Below are 18,646 nucleotides of genomic sequence, written 5' to 3'. Positions count from 1 at the left end.
AGGTCTCTTCTTGTCAGGAAAGACTAGCTGATTCCAGGGGGAAGGAAAAGCAGAATCCAGGGCACCTGTAAATCCCTGTAGTTTTGTGCTGTGGGTTTGTAGCTAATTATACAGCAGGCAGCAGTAATGTACTGTAACCCTGTTGGCATTCCTGTTTCAGGAATAGCACAGTCTTCCAGCAGAGCTAAGAAGGGGCTTAGAAGAGTCTGCAAATGAATGAGGCAATGATCATTTTATTGTAAACTCAAGCTTTGCAATGGAATCAGGGCATCTGAACGGCGAGGAGGTTGGGGAGGGAAATTCATGTTTCAGACATGTTTTACAGCTCTTGATTTGGATTCTTCTGCTGAAATACAGTCACATGAAGAGACCACCAGTGGTCACAGCCAGTTAAATTGCTCTCTCTTCTGTGGTACTGTTGTTACTGGCTGCTAGTAGGTTACTCAGCTGACCTCTTCTGTTTCTGCTTTGCTGCCTGATTTCAAAAGATTTACCCTGTACTGGTTCTCAGTCACAGCTTGATGTAACAACCATTGGTTGGTTGAATTCATCCCTGTGATTTTCATATAGGGTTCTTTTTGCGTTTTCTTTAACTTAGAAGACAAAATAGCCAGGAACATTTTTATATGATAAAAGATGTATGTAGGGCCATCTAAAATCAAGCAAAATAAAATTCAGCTGTAAAGGGTCGTGTACATGTTCAAAAAACTTTCAATTGCCAGAGAAGTTTGTGTTTGTTAAACTAAAAAGGATTCAGCTAGCACACAGCAGTTCTGACTTTTCATTCATGCAGGCATCCTCAACAGACTTGGTAGGCAGGTCAAAAAAATGAGAGGTAACTTAATGCAAGAAACCTCAGGAATCAAAAGATTCTCTTGTCTTTAAAGTCTATATTGTGTGGAATTCTAGCTTCAAATACAGAGAGATAAGAAAATATAAGGCGCAGTTTCTGGTTTGTGGCACCATAGAGAACAGTATCTTTGGAAAAGCTCTATCTTCTTGTTCAGTTGTCATATCTGTAAAATGGAACTAATTTAAATTGTTAAAGGGAGAGTGAATCCAGTAGTTACCAAACATAAATGAAAATGGCAACATAGTAAATCTGTTGAATATTTTAAACTGAAGAATTGAGAAGTTAATAATCCTTTTATGTACTTGAAAATATAGTTGATTGCCTTATCAAAGATGATGAATATACAGCTGAATGTGGTAAATTTTATTTTTAGCTTCATAAATGGAATATTTGATCCCCCCCTTTTTTTGTATAGGCTATGGATGTAGACCTCTAGTATCTTAAAATATTGTATAGTTGGCAGTGTTAATCAAATTCTTAAACTGTTCTATTAGCTCCTGTATAAAGTAAATATGGCTAAAAAAAAAGATTGATTTATTTATTATAACTAAATACACTGTAGCTGTCTTCAGATACCCCAGAGAGGGCATCAGATCTCATTACCGATGGTTGTGAGCCACCATGTGATTGCTGGGATTTGAACTCAGGACCTTCCAAAGAGTAGTCTATGCTCTTAACCACTGAGCCATCTCTCCAGCCCCCAGTTCATCTCTTTTGTGATCCCCAAATTCCTAGTTTGCCAATGAGGATAAATTGGCCAAGCTTGCCTCTCACATGATTGATTGACTTGAAGCCATTTTTTAAAATTAAATAACAATGTTAAGACTTCCTTCCTTCCTTCCTTCCTTCCTTCCTTCCTTCCTTCCTTCCTTCCTTTTTACTGCCTCCCACCTCCCACTCCCCGTATATATAGTGAGTACTTCTATGACAAAGCAGCAGGGGGCTCCCTATGAGAGCTTGAAAATTGCTATGGGGAAGAGCTATCTTTTGGTTATTAGCTGATGTGCTTTTTAATTTAGACCTTGTTCTTCTGAAAATTCAGCCTTCATCCTGTGAAGATGCCCCAAGAGGCTAGGGTAGCTATAGAAGTAATGAGTCTATTTTATTAAGAAGTTGGTTAACAGTTGACATTGTGCTGGTTTCTAAACTCTGCAAATCTAGATGAGTGGAGATAGAGATTGCTTCGGCTGCAGGTTTCTTCTCTCTGAACTGAGGTTCCTGATAAGAGAGTACAGATTCTTTAGGATCTTTTATATCACAAGAGTAAGGCACTCTGTATTCTTTTAACCATCTTCAGTAAGTTTTCTGTTCCACTAGAGTCATCTCTGCTGTAAATCTTCATATTTTTTATATTCTTGAGGGCCAAAAGCATTATAATTAAGAATTTCTCATGACTAAATCCCATTTTCCTCTAAGTGAGAACTCAAGGTATCCAGACAGTAAAGGTTCAGGGTTTGTACTCTAAGTAGCTCTTGTTGTCTTAGGAGTTCACTCTGGAACAGGTTTGACGCAAAGAGCATTGCTGATCACAAATCACATGAGGTATACAGTTTGTGTCCAGTGATATGCCACAGTCTTTTATTTATGTGGCCAGTTGAGTCTCTCCTGTTCCTTTCACTGCTGTGGAAAGTGCATCGTTTTCCTTCCCTGATCCTCATTCCCACACATCATCAATACCTCCCAGCGTGTCCTGCCCGTTAAATCTTCTGTGTGCCAGAAAACCCTAATAATGATTCAGTGCTGATGAAAGAATGTAAGAAGGTTAAAATACCAACCAACCAACCAACACCCTTACAGTACCCCTAAATTATAGGTGATATTCCTTTGCCATTTTAACATTGAAAGTAAGAGTTTTTGTCCGATTCATTTTATGTTTGGAAATGTCTGACATCAAAATTCTGAGAAATAGTTATAAATACCAAAGATAATAAAAGAGTCTTGCCTTATTTCCTCTTTGTGTATTTCAATCTATCTTTCTTTATTTTTTTTTCTTTTTCTGTTTTCTTTTTTTCAATGGTTTTTCAAGACAGGATTTTTCTGTGTAGCCTTCGCTGTCTTTGAACTCATCTGAAGACCAGGATGGCTTCAAACTCAGAGATGAACCTCTCTCTGCTTCCTGAGTGCTTACACCTCTACCACTGGGCTCAGTCTTTCTTTCATGAGTTTGACACTTTCTTTTTGAGGAAATTCTAAAACTAGTCAAAGTTACGTACCATTTTATTAGTGAAAGGCATAGAGTTTTCAAGCTAATAATAATTAAAAAGTTATCTTACACTCATTTAATTAAAGATATCAACTGTAACAAGGTTATACCAAACTACTAGTATAATATAGATTCCTTAGGATTTTCAGGGCCCTCCTGTGCCCTAGGATACATGCTGCCTTTCAGAGAGGAAAAGTGGGGCTAAATTTCAGGGGACCTGTATCACTGGATTCATTTCCTTATTTTTATTACATATTCCAGAAAAACAATAAGGCAGGAGGAGCTATGGAACCAACTTCTGATTTGTAATAGGAGCAAGGAATACTATAGACATTTTGTTTCAGGGGTCATATTTCATGTTTCAGGTTAAAGATAATGTGCCATATACTAAAGCTTGACTTTTTAACCAGTCTGTGTTTTACCACTACTCCACATCATTATTGTTGTTGTTGTTATTATTATTATTATTATTATTTTGTAATGAGAGTTATGTTTAAAAAATCCCTGGTGATACATCTGGACCCTTTCCTCAACAGCTGCTGTGGTGAGGTAGGTCAGGAAGAAGCCTCTTTGGAGGTACCCTGGGGGTTGAAGGGTAATGAGCACTTAATTATGTCTGCTGGTGCCAGAGCTGCTAAACTGGAGCTCCTGGTGACTGGTCTGTATCTACTCTGACAATTCTTTTATTATGGCTTTCACTAACCTATCAGTAACTAACTGTGGTTGTTTAATTACAGAGGGAACATCCCCACGCTAAACAGGTACCGTATATTTAGTTTCTTTTCCAATTAAAAGCACATCCCTCCCCCAACCCTGAAAAAACAACTTAGCATAGTGAAACATGGAAAAATATCATACTACAGTCAGCGAAGAAACCCTCAGCTTCCCCTTGGACATCCTGACTTACCCTTTCTGTTCAGAAAGCATGTCTTCAGCTGTTCCAAAAGTGTCAGTATGGCAGAGACCCCATTGAGCTCTGTGTGAGAGGGAGTGTGTTGACAGGCTATGTTCAGCGTTGCTGGCAACATCTTGCTGAGTTCTCATTACATTTGGGGCTTTCAGAGGAGAAACCCTTAAGATTATTCTTAGCCTGGCAAAACATTCTCAGTATTAGTTGGTCTAATTTGCTTCTCCTTTTAGAGGAGTAAAATTCCAGAAATAGCTGATCTCATGTTTCATCATTTTGTTAACTGTTTTTTTTTTAAGTGTTAAAGTGTTCCCATGATTTAAAAGTTCATTTTGTTTTATACCTGTAAGATTAATGTTGGAAAGGTGTATTAAGTTTTGTTACTTTGAGCTGTGTGAAGAAGTTCCCAAGCCAGTACAGTGCGAGTGGCATTTCAGTATGTGTTTTGCGTTTCTTCTGCTTCCTCAGCCAAGCAAGGTCACATGCAAGTTTGAGAGGACAGCAGTTTTGTTTGGACAGAATCCAGAAAGTGCTAGGGCAGTGACAAGTTGGTGGCAAACTCTCTGTAGAAGTGACAATATTTATAGGCTTAAATCTTTTCTCTCCTTTTAAAATACTAGTAACTAAAACAAATTATAGCCCTATAGCTCTATTAAAATGTGGAGAGAGGGGGGAGGGAGAGAAAGAGGAAGAGGAAAAGTATTTCTGCGTTGGTCTTCCCTCAGAGGGATGCTTGGTTCAGATCTGCCAACCTTAGCTGTTCTGGCCCATGAGCATAGAGATAGAGGGGAAACTGAATCTTGTATATATTTCCCATGGGGTTCTGTCAAGTGAAAAATATATTTAACCCCGTGTTTGCCACAATCATATTCTGTTAGCTTATTTAGAAGGAGTTCCTTCAAATATTATCTGGAACCCGTTGCCTCTTTCCTGTCTAATAATAGGTAGATGGAAAAGGTGCCTCACAAACTTGCTCATTGCACAGATATACTTGGTGATCCTAGAAGTCAGGATAATAGCATTTCTGAGTTAACACAGCTCAGAATCCCTGTTTCTAGTGAGCACCATGTGTAAGACTTGCTTGAAGTGTGCTTCATTTGTTTCATCCATGGTATCAATGGTTTCCTCTCTTATTCTGCCTTCTGTTTTCCAATACTATTAAATGATGAACTTCCTGTCCTATTGTCCTCATTACCAAGAGTAAAACCCTGGAGTGTCAGTCTCTTTAGTCTGTGTGAGCAGTATCCTCACCTTGCAAAGCATCCTTGTATAAACAGGACTTGCAGTGAGCCTCAGATCTCAAGCTCACGTTGCCTCTTCCTCCTGCAACACTGCAGGTGGTGTTCTTCAGCGAGAGTTTTGAATAGTTTTCCAAAGAGCAGGTCTCATCATCTCACTCTGAATTTGCTTCAGGTCAATATGCCAGTAATGTGTCAGACAAATCCTGGAGGCATCCTTTAGCTTGATCCTTCCTAGCGGGCTGTCCTGATTGGTCCTTCAGAAATACCTTATTATTTATGAGTACATTCTGCTGAGATGCATCAAAGAATATTCATATTCATTATGGAGTTAGATTGAAGAAATCAATTCAGTTCTCTTGAAGCATCTCCATTTAGCAACTGATTGTCATGCTTACACATACTTTGAGACGAATGCTCTACCTTTATACCTTGCTAGAAGTTAATAAGGCTTTTGGTGGTAGTTCAAATGTGCTTAAGTATAAAAAGGAATTTTTGCAATGTGGATTTAAACTCTTTTAAAAAGGAAGAACTATAATCAATAAATATCTGTCAGTCAACCAAAGGAAAAGGTAAATACCTCAATAAAGTTACTTTTGAGGACTTCTGTTCCATAAATGATAACTTGCTATCATTATTTACTAAACCACTTCATTCTTCTTTATTAGAATTATCCTTTGATATTAATAAAACTGTATCTAGGGATGTTTAATCTATTCCTGGGGGGGGGCGTCTTAAATATTAAATAATTGCAACTCACTTGACTTGCTTACTGTTTTGAAAGGAAGAAAGGAGACGGGGAAGATGCAGGATGGTTTTTAACCCCTATGTACTGCTCATTCATCCAATTTGTCATTGGGTTAAAGACTACCACACAATTCCTAGTGGTCTTTAGATTTCTATCTGATCAAATTTTGGAGTGATGAAGCAATAGTGTTGGGAAACTCCAGTGAAACATGAATCTCACCACAGTTTTATCTGTAGTGGGTTAAAAAAACCATATCTGCTCTGCAACCTGACCCCACATGACCGTTTTCTCCACACTCCCTTCCTCCTTTGTTAATCTCCCAGTCCTAGATCCTTTTCTAATGCTCTTGATTGAATTACTGTTTAGAATGTCCTTTGCCTCCAACCTCAACCACTATGGCATGACTCATGTAGCTAGTGTCAGCGATGTTCTGTTGGACAACGCCTTCACGCCACCTTGTCAGCGGATGGGCGGAATGGTCTCTTTCCGGACCTTTGAAGATTTTGTCAGGTAAGGCATTATAGCACTGTCTTCCCTGTCTGTACATGGGTAGCCATGCATCTCTAGTTTTGGAGGCCTGACTTTTCTAAGAAAAAAAAAAAAAAAAAGAGGAGGTCTGAAGAGCTATGAGGTAGCCAGAGAGATACAGCTTTCATTATATATGCCCTCAGAGAGATAGATGTCTTCCGGTTTCTACTCCTTGTTCAGACTCTCCTTCCAGTATAAAGCCTAGTCCGGAGGAAAACAAAACCAAAAAAAAAGGGGGGGTGGGTGGGAGAGAAACAAATAAAATCATCTTTACCTCAGGAGCTAACAGAAGAAGCTGTCTGCTCTGTGATGAGTGAAATGTCAGGAGAAATTAAACACAACACTAGAGTGAGCCCCACTAGAGACGATACATCTTTTGATTAAATGCATTCAGCATCTATCTGTTGATGTATACTGATGCATTACCCTAGGGGGAGGGGTAATTACATTGGCCTGTCACTGCTCCAGTCCCGGGCTCCTTCTGCTGCTCTAAGAGCGATGGTGACAGGGCTGCACATATCTTACATATAAAAACAAAACAAAGCAAAAAAGCTCTATATCATTTCTTAAAAGAAAAAAATATATATGGTTTATTAAAGTTTAAACAATCCATCCTCCTAATTTCTGCCACTTGGTGATATTTTGCATGTCATCTCTAGCTACTGGTATTTCTATTCTGCTGACTGTTGAGCACATGATGGTAGGGTAGATTATTCTTTTAGCCTAAGCTACTGTAGCAGCATTAGTTTCCTGCCACTTGGGTTTCTATTGTCGACATTTCTCCAGTGTTTTGTTTTTTGTTTTGTTTTTTTTAGGATCTTTGATGAAATAATGGGCTGCTTCTGTGACTCCCCACCCCAAAGCCCCACATTCCCAGAGTCTGGTCATACTTCGCTCTATGATGAAGACAAGGTATGGTGCTCCCTTTGGAAGACCACTTTGTATTCTCAGATGTAGGACTTACATTATACTATATTTTTCTGACTTTGGAATTATTATGAGAAGAATTCAACTTTTTATACTTAATGTTATATTACTTGATTTTGTATGTCTCAAAATACTTAAAAAATAAATGTGGAGATTGTTCTCCATTACATGCATACCCATTGGAGCTGCCTCTGGGCCTCCTAGTGTTGCTCTAAAGATTACTTGTTTCTTGAGTTCCCATGCAATGATAGCTTACGTCTTTCATAGTCCTCAGGAAATGGTGGACGTGTACGGTTTGGTTTTAAAGGTGGCCTTTATTAAATCCCTTCGTTACTTTCTCAGTAACTGACTGTTCCATTATTTTCCTGTGGTTGGGTAAATGCATCATTTGGTGAGCTTAAGTGCAATAAGTGAGCACTGTTACAGTGCTTTCTTTCCCTCGTACAGGTTGTTTCACTCCCATTTTGTCAGTGAAAAAAAATTGAGAAACTGTGACTTTCAAGTTCATGTGCAGATTTGAAGTCCCCTCAAACTACAGCATTTGATGTCTTATGTGCTTTATTTAACTCTGCTGTGACAGTTGGGCAGTAGTTTGAGTGTGCTTGTTCCTACAGAGTAGCAAACCAGAATGTCCTGTGGGTGTATGCCTTTGCTCTACCAGGTAACTTCTTCCAGCTTCTGCAGCAGCCAGCCTCATCGTTTTCTTTGGTTTTATTCTTGGGTTACAGGTCCCCAGGGATGAACCAATACATATTCTGAATGTGGCTATCAAGACTGATGGCGATATTGAGGATGACAGGCTTGCAGCTATGTTCAGAGAGTTCACCCAGCAGAATGTGAGTCCTTGATTGGGTAAAAGTGGTGGTGGCTCCTTTCTGTTGGCTGCTTCATAGCCTTCTTTTCAGCCTTTTCTACCTGTAAGGTTTATCATTACTGTGTCTTTTATTATAAGTCTCAAGACTATGGCTAGCTTTGCCTTCAGGAAAATTTTTCCAGGTAATTTAATGGTCTATAATGATTATATTTTTATGACAAGACCTCAGATATTCAAATGATTTTAAAGAAAATGTTTCCAATTCTCCTAGCATTTTAGTTTTGAACATTTGTTGTTTATTCCTGCCACCTGCTGAATAGATAGATAGATAGATAGATAGATAGATAGATAGATAGATAGATAGATAGATAGATAGATAGCTTTGGTGATGAGCTCTACATGTGCTCAAGCCCCATGAAGGTTCTATCTCTGGCCTTCCCCCAACCCCAAACCCCTTAAAAATATTTGCAATACTTCCAGCTTTCTTTTTGTTTCTTGTCATTTGAGTGTATAAATTACTGCTTGATCAGTATAATACATACATACATACATATATACATACATACATGCATGCATGCGTGTGTGTGTGTATGTGTGTGTGTATGTGTGTGTGTATGTGTGTGTGTAGAGTTTGTTGTTGTTTTGACATTTTATTGTGATTTTCTGAGACAAGACGACTCTATGTAGCTCTGACTACCTGGAACTCACTATGTATACTAGGTTAGTCTCAAACTCAGAGAGATATACCTACCTTTGCCTCCCGTGTATTTGAGATAAATGGCAGCTTACCTTTTTTGTTTGTTTGTTTTTGGTTTGTTTTTGGTTTCCTAAGACAGGTGTTCTCTGAATAGCCCTGGCTGTTCTGGAACCAGCTCTGTAGACCAGGCTGGCCTTGAACTCACAGATTCACTTCCTCTGCCTCCCAGTGAGCCACCACTGTCTGACAGCAACTTACATTTTTAAAACAATGATGTTAATTTATACAGAAATTTTATTTCAGTTTACTTGTACTTTTCTACAATCTCACAAGTTTTGCATGAGTCGGGTGTTACAACTCTATTGTAACACATGGAAAAGCTCAAGTTCTGAGAGGTTAATTAATACTGCTCTGTAACCAAGTGGGAGGCAGTGAAGCTAAGGCTTTCATACCAGATCTTGGAGATTTGGAAAATGATATATTTTCATCCCCATATAATCTAGTTAGGGGAACTGAGTACACATGTTTAAGACAGTAATCAATCAACCAACCATAGTAAAGGCACAGGGGAATGGAAGTCCCAGGCCTCCTGCAACAGGCAACTGTTCTACTCTTGAGCTGTATTCATGCTGTGACAGATGCTAAAGCTCTTAAAACAGCCTTTAATGGCCACACCCTTATGTTACATTTGAAGGGACAGCACTTAGTGCTTGCTATGAAGAACTCAGTAAATATTTTAAAACTTAATTCACCCCTCTAAAAAATGAGTGCCCTTGATATTCAGGTCAGGTAATGCTCATGGTAGATAGCTAGTCGGGGAAATGGTGATGAAGTAATTAACATGAGTCAGCATTTACTCTGACACTTCAGGGCAGGTAAACTGATGTTGGATTTGCAGTGGCCAACACGCAAGGAGATTGTACTTTCAGAGAAGCGGAGATTGTACTTTCAGAGAAGCAAATAAATTCGCTGGCTTGGTAATTTTTCTCTATAAAAGGTGTATACTATCTTTAGGTGGTAACTACTTAAAATCAGCCTTCCTCAGCCAGTGACCACAGTAACCTCAGTGGGGAGTCCTGATGCACATGGCGGTAGCCACTTCATGGAATAAGGCAGTGAAAGTTACTATCTAGACATTTCTGTGTGAATTACCTGTATTTGATTGTGTTTTCACAACTTTGGGCTTTTTGTTTTCCTATGCCCTATGGATTGCAGACCTTATCCAAAGAGGTCCTCCATTCTCACATGATGCTAGGGAAATCTGGTGTCCTTGCCTGAGGCCTTTTAGAAGGGGAGGGCAGAATGCTAACACTATGAGCCTAGATAAAGCTTCAGTTAAGATGCTTATCTTAGAATACTTGCTATTTTCATCTTCACGTTTTTAAAATAGATGTAAGAGAAGGAGGGAAAAGCAATTTTGGAAAAAAAAAAACGGGAGTGATAACTCGTTTTGTTTCTCACTTCATAATCATACTTGTAGCAGTTTAGAAAAAGTTTTTTTTTAAGGCACACATTAAACTATCAAATAGGTTGATCCAAATTGTCCAAATAATCTTCTAGTCCCAGCATGTCCTTTTTTTCTCATAGAAATTAGGATCATATATTTGTAAATGACTTGTGGAGGAGATTGAAGCAGTCAGTGTAAATGGAGTTTCTCCAGGTGATGACGCCTAATCGCTGGGTAATAGCTGTGGACTTGCTGTGAGACCCGCATTATTACAATGTAATCAGAATCCTGTTGCTCTGCTGTTATTGTCAGCCACTTGTGGAATTTTAAAAGCAATAACAATTTTGATTTTAAATCATGGCATTATTAAAGTTATTTTCTTCCCTTCCCAGAACATAGCTATTGATGCTTGTCTTTGAAGGACTCAGCTGTAGTGGAACTGTAGTGGAATTCTCTGTTGGTGTCTGAAGAGTCTGTTGCTCAGCACACTGAGAGAACATCTCTATATCTCCTTTCTTTTAGCACACTGCTTTTTGTAATGTCAGTATTTGTTTACTTACACTGAAGAGTACGATGACAGTGTGGATAATCTTTAAATGTTAACACTAAAATTTACTTACATTTGATCTAGGAATTTATCATGGAAGTTCATTTGTAGAAAATATATTTTCCCTATTAGTTTTTGCTTATGCTATAAATAATAGCAATGCTAATATTCAGTAATATCATAATAGGAATCTAGAAATAAGAGGACATGGCCTAGAAACTTGCTTTTTTATAAGAGAAAAACACTTTAAATTTAAAAAATATCCTATATATTATTGAATGTTAAGAATTGGAGGCCAGCAAGATAGCTAAGTGGGTAAAGATACCTACCACTAAAGCCCGATGACTTCCAGTCAATCTTCAAGACCCACACTAATATAGACTCAAACACACAAATAGAAAATGTAATATTTATTTGTTTGTTTGGTTGGTTGGTTGGTTTTTCTTTTTCTTTTTTTTGTATCTTTTTTTTTTAATTAGGTATTTTCTTCATTTACATTTCCAGTGCTATCTCAAAAGTCCCCCATACCCTCCCCCACCCACTCCCCTACCCACCCACTCACACTTCTTGGCCCTGGCATTCCCCTATACTGAGGCATATAAAGTTTGCACGACCAATAGGCCTCTCTCTCCACTGATGGCCAACTAGGCCATCTTCTGATACATATGCAGCTAGAGACACGAGCTCTGGGGGTTACTGGTTAGTTCATATTGTTGTTCCACCTATAGGGAGCCCTTTAGCTCCTTGGGTACTTTCTCTAGCTCCTCCATTGGGGGCCCTGTGATCCATGGTTGGTTGGTTTTTCCAGACAGGGTTTCTCTATGTAGCCCTGGCTGTCCCGGAACTCACTCTGTAGACCAGGTTGGCCTCGAACTCAGAAATCCACCTGTTTCTGCCTCCCAAGTGCTGAGATTAAAGGCGTGCACCACCACTGCCTGGCTGTAAATGTAATTCTTAATTTTAGTTTATGTGTGAGTGTTTTGCTTACATGTATGTTTATGTGCCATATCTATGACCCATGGAAGGCAGAAGAGAATGTTGGGTATCCTAGGACTGGAGTTATAGCTGGGTATGAGCTGCTGCTTGGGTACTGGGAATTGAAGTTAGGTCTTCTGGAAGAAAGGCCAGTGTTTTTAACCATTGAATCATCTCTCCAGTTCCAATAAGTGTAATTTTAATGATTAAAACAACTTGATTATAAACTGTTCAAGTTATATAGTAATGTAATCAAACTATAGTCTTGCTGAGGACTGTAAAAGTCCACTTATCTTTTTCTTTGTGTTATTCATGAATTCTTCCAAGTTAGTCAATTGATGAGATTGCTTTCCTGCTTATTACCATGTAGCTCCTTTGTAATGACCTTTAAAAACATAGGAAACTTACGGTTCCTTTGCTTTTTGAAGTAAATAAACAGTACACCAAAAGGTTAGGTTTGGGAGTTCAAGTTATGGCTATCTTGAAGCCAGTGTTGATTTCTAACATCTTATTTGCCTATACCAAGTGGATGTATGAATGATCCCCAAGTTTAAAAACTTGTTAAACATTATTTTGAATGCCCACTTTTGAAAGATGACAACTTGCTTTAGTCTGGGTTGTCCCTGAAGGATAGTCACCTATCCTTCTCCCACAGCCTCCTGAGTGAGTGCTGGGGTGACAGGTACCGCCAAGCCTGGCAGTTTTTTATATATTTACTATTTTTAAAAAATATGCTTGAAATTGCACGTATATGTGTCCGTCTGTGGAGATATGCTTGTAGTTGCAGGTACTCACAGAGGCTAGAGTTTTCAGTCTTCTGGAGCTGCCCAATAAAGGGTACTGGGAATTGAACTCTAATCCTAGAAAACCAAGTCATGCTCTTAGCTGATGAGCCATTTTTCCAGTCCACCAAATAATATTTTTATCAATTCTTTGAGAATTTTAGCCAATCTACTCTGATCACATCCATCCCCACTCACGCTCATCTCAATCCCTCACCTCACTTCCCACCCAACTTTAAATACTCCTCCTCTTCTTCCTCCCCCTTTTCTCCTCCTCATCTTCTTCCTCTTCTTCCTCCATGTAATTTTTGTTGCCCTATTACTCTCATGGGGATGAGCCTGCCTCACACCAGGCAGGTCTTTCCACGTCAGTTAATGTAATCAATATTACCCCACACAGGGGCCATAGAGATGCCTCTGAAGTTAAGAACACTGTACTCTTCCAGTGGATTTGGGTTTGATTTCCAGCTGTCACAGTATAGCTCACAACTGGGGATCTGGATCTTGAGTTCTAGGAGTGCTGATGTCCTTTTCCGGCCTCCTTGAGCCCTGCATACCTGTGATGCACAGATACACACACACTCAGGTGAGATACCTGTGATGCACAGATACACACACACTCAGGTGAGATACCTGTGATGCACAGATACACACACACTCAGGTGAGATACCTGTGATGCACAGATACACACACACTCAGGTGAGATACCTGTGATGCACAGATACACACACACTCAGGTGAGATACCCCATACTGATATGCCCACAGACCAAGATTATCTAGACAATCCCTCTAGAGAATTTTACCCCATGATTCCAGCTTGTCACATTGACAATTAAAACTAAGCAGTATGTTTTACCTTGAGGTGAATTAGTTCTAAGATTTCATATGGCCCTTGGTTCTCTGTAGAGTTCTCTTTCTCTTCTCTCCTGATCAATATAACATCTATTTTTTTTTTAACACTTAATCTCAGAGCAACGTTCAAATTTATTTCTAATTTTGAAGGTTTTGAGATGAGGTCTGTTTTCCAGAAAGGGTGCTTATTCTGATCAGAATCTTGTAAAGACTAAATAAGGTAAAATTTTGTCATCTGTCTTATGCTTTGTATGTTTTTTTCATAGAAAGCTACTTTGGTTGAGCATGGGATCCGGCGACTTACGTTCCTAGTTGCACAAAAGGTATTGACACATGAATTATATCTGCCTAGGATTTATGTTCCCATCGCAATCTTAAAGATAAGAATTGGAGTTTCAATAATATGTTATTTATAGACTCTAAACAAAGAAATAACTATTTCTCTATTTAATAATTTTTTTTAATTTTTAAAAAAGCTTTTGATAATATTTGAAATTCTAGGAACTTAACATCCGTTACTCAGTTTCTTTTTAGTATTTTTACTAATTGCCTAACTTACTAATTTTTATTAACTTGTCATTTATTCTTTTCTCTCTTCTCCCCATTTTTTTATTTGAAAGGATTTCAGAAAACAAGTCAACTGTGAGGTGGATCAGAGATTTCATGTAAGTCAAAGTATCAACTATAAAAGGTTTTATCTGCTTTTAACTAATTACTTAAACAGAATATGGCAGAGTTACTTGGAAGGGCTAGATGAGTGTCAACCCTCTAACGTTCGGGCATGAGTTTTTAATTTTATCTAACGCTATAAGGTAGCTTTCTTCTTTTTTAAACACTCTGCTTTAGAAGTCTCAGTGTAGCTCTGAGACGAGCATGTACATTGCCTCTGTTGATTAAGCAGTAGGAACTCAGCAGTCCTTTCCCCTACACAGTCTCCAGTGAGTCAGTAGGAAAGCAGGGCTGGGACACTTGGTTCCTACTGAGCATGGTCACAGGGTCTGCTCTCAGGAAAACTCAGTTTGGAAGGCCAGTGGTTTACTGTTTAAAAATGCATTTGTAGAGCCATGTTAATTCTAAGAGCAGAAGTAAATAAATGCTAAGCATTCTCTTTGCTCTCCCATTTAACCGAATTAAATTTTTTATTTGTGAGATTAAGGCTTTTCTTGGAAAGGGAGTTAAGCTAATAGTAGGCATCCAGACTTTAGTTTACTGAGGTCATAACCAGAAACTGAGCCTGCATTCATGGTGTCACTCAGAATGCTGATTGTAGACAAATGCTTCATCACAGATCCCTTCTGTGCAGCTCAGCAAGATTGCAAGGGTGTTAGGAAGGCTTGGTTCTTCTGAGAAAATTTTTACAACAACAAAATTGTTGTTGCTATTTGTTTATTGTAACAGTTAAAATAATTAAGCTTACTATTCAAGTACTGCTCATTTGTAAGAATGAGCAGGTAACATTTTGTGTTCTAGAAAGGGCTTCCTAAACTCAAGGCATTTGGTATTTTGTTTCCCCTCATACTTGTCTAGTCTATAGAGAAGCGAGAGAGCCTACCCTGCAAGCTAAACAGCTAAGATTTTTCTGAAATGCTTTAGGAAATGTTGTGGACTATACAACTCGCTTGAGTTATTGATGTCAGGAAATCCAGCAGAGTGCAGGTATACATCAATCAATAACTTCAGATAGGAAGCAGGAGTCAGTGGAGAAGTATGAGGAGCTTAGAGAGAACCCTAGGGCTTTAGGAAGAGAAATCAGGAGCTTAGAGAGTAAAATTGATACTTGGGGATAGACTCTGAGTGCCCATGAATAAACACTGTGGCTGGGAGATGCTGTCGGAGCTAAGGTACACATGTCGGGAGCCAGGCCCTGGGTGTGTGTCAGAATTGGGCTAGGCTTCTGAACCGCTAACAAGCTCACTCTCTTTATCACAGACATTGGAATTCTAGCATATTATTAAAGAGACTGACATGAGTTTGTAAAGTTATTTTGCTTTTTTTACTTAGAGTGCATTTAATGTCATCACACGTATAGTCCAGTGACTGTTTCCTATAATATTCCAGGGTTAAATAAAACTGTCCCCTAAATTTTTCAAAAACCAAAATTTATTGTTTTCATTAACATTTTTTATTTTACTATAGATATGAAATGCATACTAAATACAACAACAAGCAACAGTAACAGTAAAAAACAGTAAAAATAACCTTATTTCTGAATCTGTTTTATCTAACTGCTTTAATTTTTTTTCTTCTGCTGTCCTCATATTTCTGAGTTTAGGTTGCATATAGGGACGTGTATAGCTCAAATCTCTTAGTTAATGAGGCTAGCAGGCTGTTATAGCTGTTATTGTCCAGTTTTTATTTATAGTAGCATCAAGTGGCAAATCAGTTAGATTATAAATGCCTTCATTTTTTTGAATGTAGAAAGGCTGCTTTAGAGCCAAGTGAATATTTAATGTTTTGTTGTGGGCTGAATTTGCTGTAAGGAATGAGACATTTTCATGTTTGGCTCCTTAGAAATGATTATTGGGTTTGCAGGGGACAAGGGCAACTTATTACTGACTGCCAGGGAACCTTGACAGGAACTGTACAAGCACAGGAATACAGTCCTGATACTTCTCTGAGTTTTTCTGTTGGTGGTAGCTTGCCATTCATGAAGAATACTTAGCCTCTGTCATATTGTCTGATATGTGCTTGGCCTATAGTTAGTGTAGTGTGAAAAAGAGGAAGCTTTCCAGGAGTGTTAGAGACGAATCCCTTGATCTCCCTGGCTTCTTGGTAATCCACAGTGATGTATGCAGCCTCCTCTGTTCTACACTGTGAAATCCCTGTATTACTGAATAGAACAGAGAGTGTGTCCGTGGTGCAGCAAGGAGAGGAGAAAGGTTACCAAGTTTTGTTAACAACATCATTGGTTGGTGAGGAGTGAAACAAACTTCTCTTTCAAAGTCATGGATCTTCCTAACTACCCTAGAATCATGAGACAAATGGGGCCCGACAAGAAAGAGGGACTCAAAGCTGGGCAGTGGTGGTATACACCTTTAATTCCAGCACTAGGGAGGGAGAGGCAGGTGAACCTCTGAGTTCAAGGCCAGTCTGGTCTACAGTGCCAAGTTCTGGGACAGCCAAGGCTACACAGAGAAATCTTGTCTTGACAAACCAACCAACCAACCAATGATAAAAGAGGAATTCATAGAGTACAGGCATACTGTACAGGGTTTATTTCAATACTAGTGAGTCCATAAGCAGTTCAGCACCTCCTTATGAGGTCATGATTGTTGAGTAGAAAACTGGCCGCTGGTATGTCTACTGCGTCCATGACTATTTGATTCTCTACACAGCCTCTTACTGTGACACAGCTATTACACCAGCAGTAAAAGCACTGGGTGTGGAATCTGTTTTCATAGCCAACTAATTAAGTAAACTCTCCTTAATGAGAAGCAAATAACTGCTTAAAATTAATGTTTAAAGAGGAAGTTGTATGAAAAACAAGTCTGCCCTTTTAAATATATCTGTTGTAGTTAAAAAAAAAAAAGATGAGATTTCATGATTTGATTTTTGTTTGCTTGAAGTTTTTATTATTGTTTTCTTTCTTTTTCTTATTTTTTTGGGGGAGGGGCTGGCAGGGTCTCATCACTCTGCCACCTCAGCCTCCCACAAGCTGACCTATAGGCATATACCATCCTGCACTGCCCTACAGCTTTGGCTTCTTTAATTTTTCTATTGAGTCCTGGTTAGTTACATTAGTATTTTAGATTTTAAATTCCAAAAGCTATATAAGAAGAAGCCAGTTGGTATATATTAGTGCTTTTTAAAACTTGAGTTATTTCTGTTTTTAATGCAAAGATACTTTTAAGGATATTAAAATATGAAATTTTAGAATATCTTTTTTCTTTTAAAGAAAAAAAATCCCATAAAGTCCAAATGCTGTGACAGGATTCAAAATCACATAGTTTGTATTTCATTTACAAAATTTTTTTTGCCTTCTAAGGATTTGTGGGATTTTTAAAAAATTGCCACAAATCTCTGCAGAGCTAGTTGGCCTTTCATGATTGTTTACATGTGAGCGACTCCCATGTAAGGCAAAGTAGTTTGGATTATTGTGGCCTTGAGAGAGGCCTTTCCTGTCATAAACGGTTATCATGACTCATAGGAGTTTGTGTTTGCCTCTTTTCTGTTTTTAAGGTAGTTCTGTTTACTGGTGGACTAACTAACCAGGTTTGGTTAGGGGTTTGTTTTAATTACAGTCTATATAATTAGTTCTCAGCATGTTGAGGTAGAAGAGAATTGCACCAGCAAGCTCCCAATTTCTTCATCTCATTAGGTTTTTAACACGATTATTAGTATCATAATCAGCTATGATGCTTTCTCTTTCAGGGTTTCACATTCTCTGATTTGCAGGGTGTCTTGATTGGCTAATTTAGGCAAATTATTTTGATTGTCTTGATGATGGTTGGCTGATTAGAACACAGCAGGGGTATAATTTCTTTCTGAGAAATGTTGCATTCTTTTGTTTTTTTGGTATCAGAACACTGAGAGGGTTTTCTTTGTGTACATTCAATTATGATATTTGCCCATAACACTAGAGCATGCCTGGAAAGCAATTACATTCCTGATGGAATAAGCAGGAATGCTGTGAGTGGGAAACATGGCAGCATGAAGATGAGTGAGACGCAGGAAGTCACTAAAGCCATCAGAGTAGAGTTTTCACTTTATTTTTATCCTGATATTTTGTAGTATTTTGTCTTGTAAGTCCCAAAAAGTTGCCTTTTAGTGAAAGCTTACAGAATGAGTTGATTCTCCTGCTTGCCTATTGCAAACATTTATTTCTTGCCAGCCACTGGTGGAAATGTTCTGAATTTCAGTGTATCAGAGTCTTCTCAAAAGTTGGGGAGGGTGGTACATCGTCTCAGATGCCTTCTCAGCTGTCTGTGACTGAGTGGCATTTGCTGTTTGTTGAGGAGGGGTTGCTTCTTGTTGTTTTGTGGTTTGTTTTGTTCTTTTGAGACAGGATCTCACTGTGTAGCCTTGGCTGTCCTACAGCTCACAGAGATCTACCTGCCTCTGCTTCCTTAGTCCTGAGATGAAAGGCACACACCACCACACCCAGTAAAAGCACATTTTTAAACTG

At 38.6% G+C, this 18,646-nt stretch overlaps 1 protein-coding gene across 8 annotated transcripts in view; it reads left to right on the top strand.

Annotated features, from left to right (window-relative positions):
- The window catches only part of Acaca (acetyl-CoA carboxylase alpha), a 275,396-nt gene that overhangs the window by 162,686 nt on the left and 94,064 nt on the right, over window positions 1-18,646 (top strand). For 7 of the 8 annotated variants that reach the window (XM_029483172.2, XM_029483174.2, XM_021178351.3 and 4 more), the window contains 6 exons: window positions 3,794-3,817; window positions 6,316-6,459; window positions 7,293-7,389; window positions 8,133-8,240; window positions 13,788-13,844; window positions 14,142-14,186. In XM_029483172.2, coding sequence (XP_029339032.1) covers window positions 3,794-3,817; window positions 6,316-6,459; window positions 7,293-7,389; window positions 8,133-8,240; window positions 13,788-13,844; window positions 14,142-14,186 — 475 coding nt within the window. The remainder of the gene's footprint in view (window positions 1-3,793; window positions 3,818-6,315; window positions 6,460-7,292; window positions 7,390-8,132; window positions 8,241-13,787; window positions 13,845-14,141; window positions 14,187-18,646) is intronic. The other variant, XM_029483171.2, reaches the window with a different exon arrangement.

The sequence above is a fragment of the Mus caroli genome, unplaced genomic scaffold (genome assembly GCF_978045245.1).
Source record: "Mus caroli unplaced genomic scaffold, Mus_caroli_1 scaffold_13, whole genome shotgun sequence".
NCBI lineage: Eukaryota > Metazoa > Chordata > Mammalia > Rodentia > Muridae > Mus > Mus caroli.
This window is presented reverse-complemented; position numbering and strand designations above follow the sequence as displayed.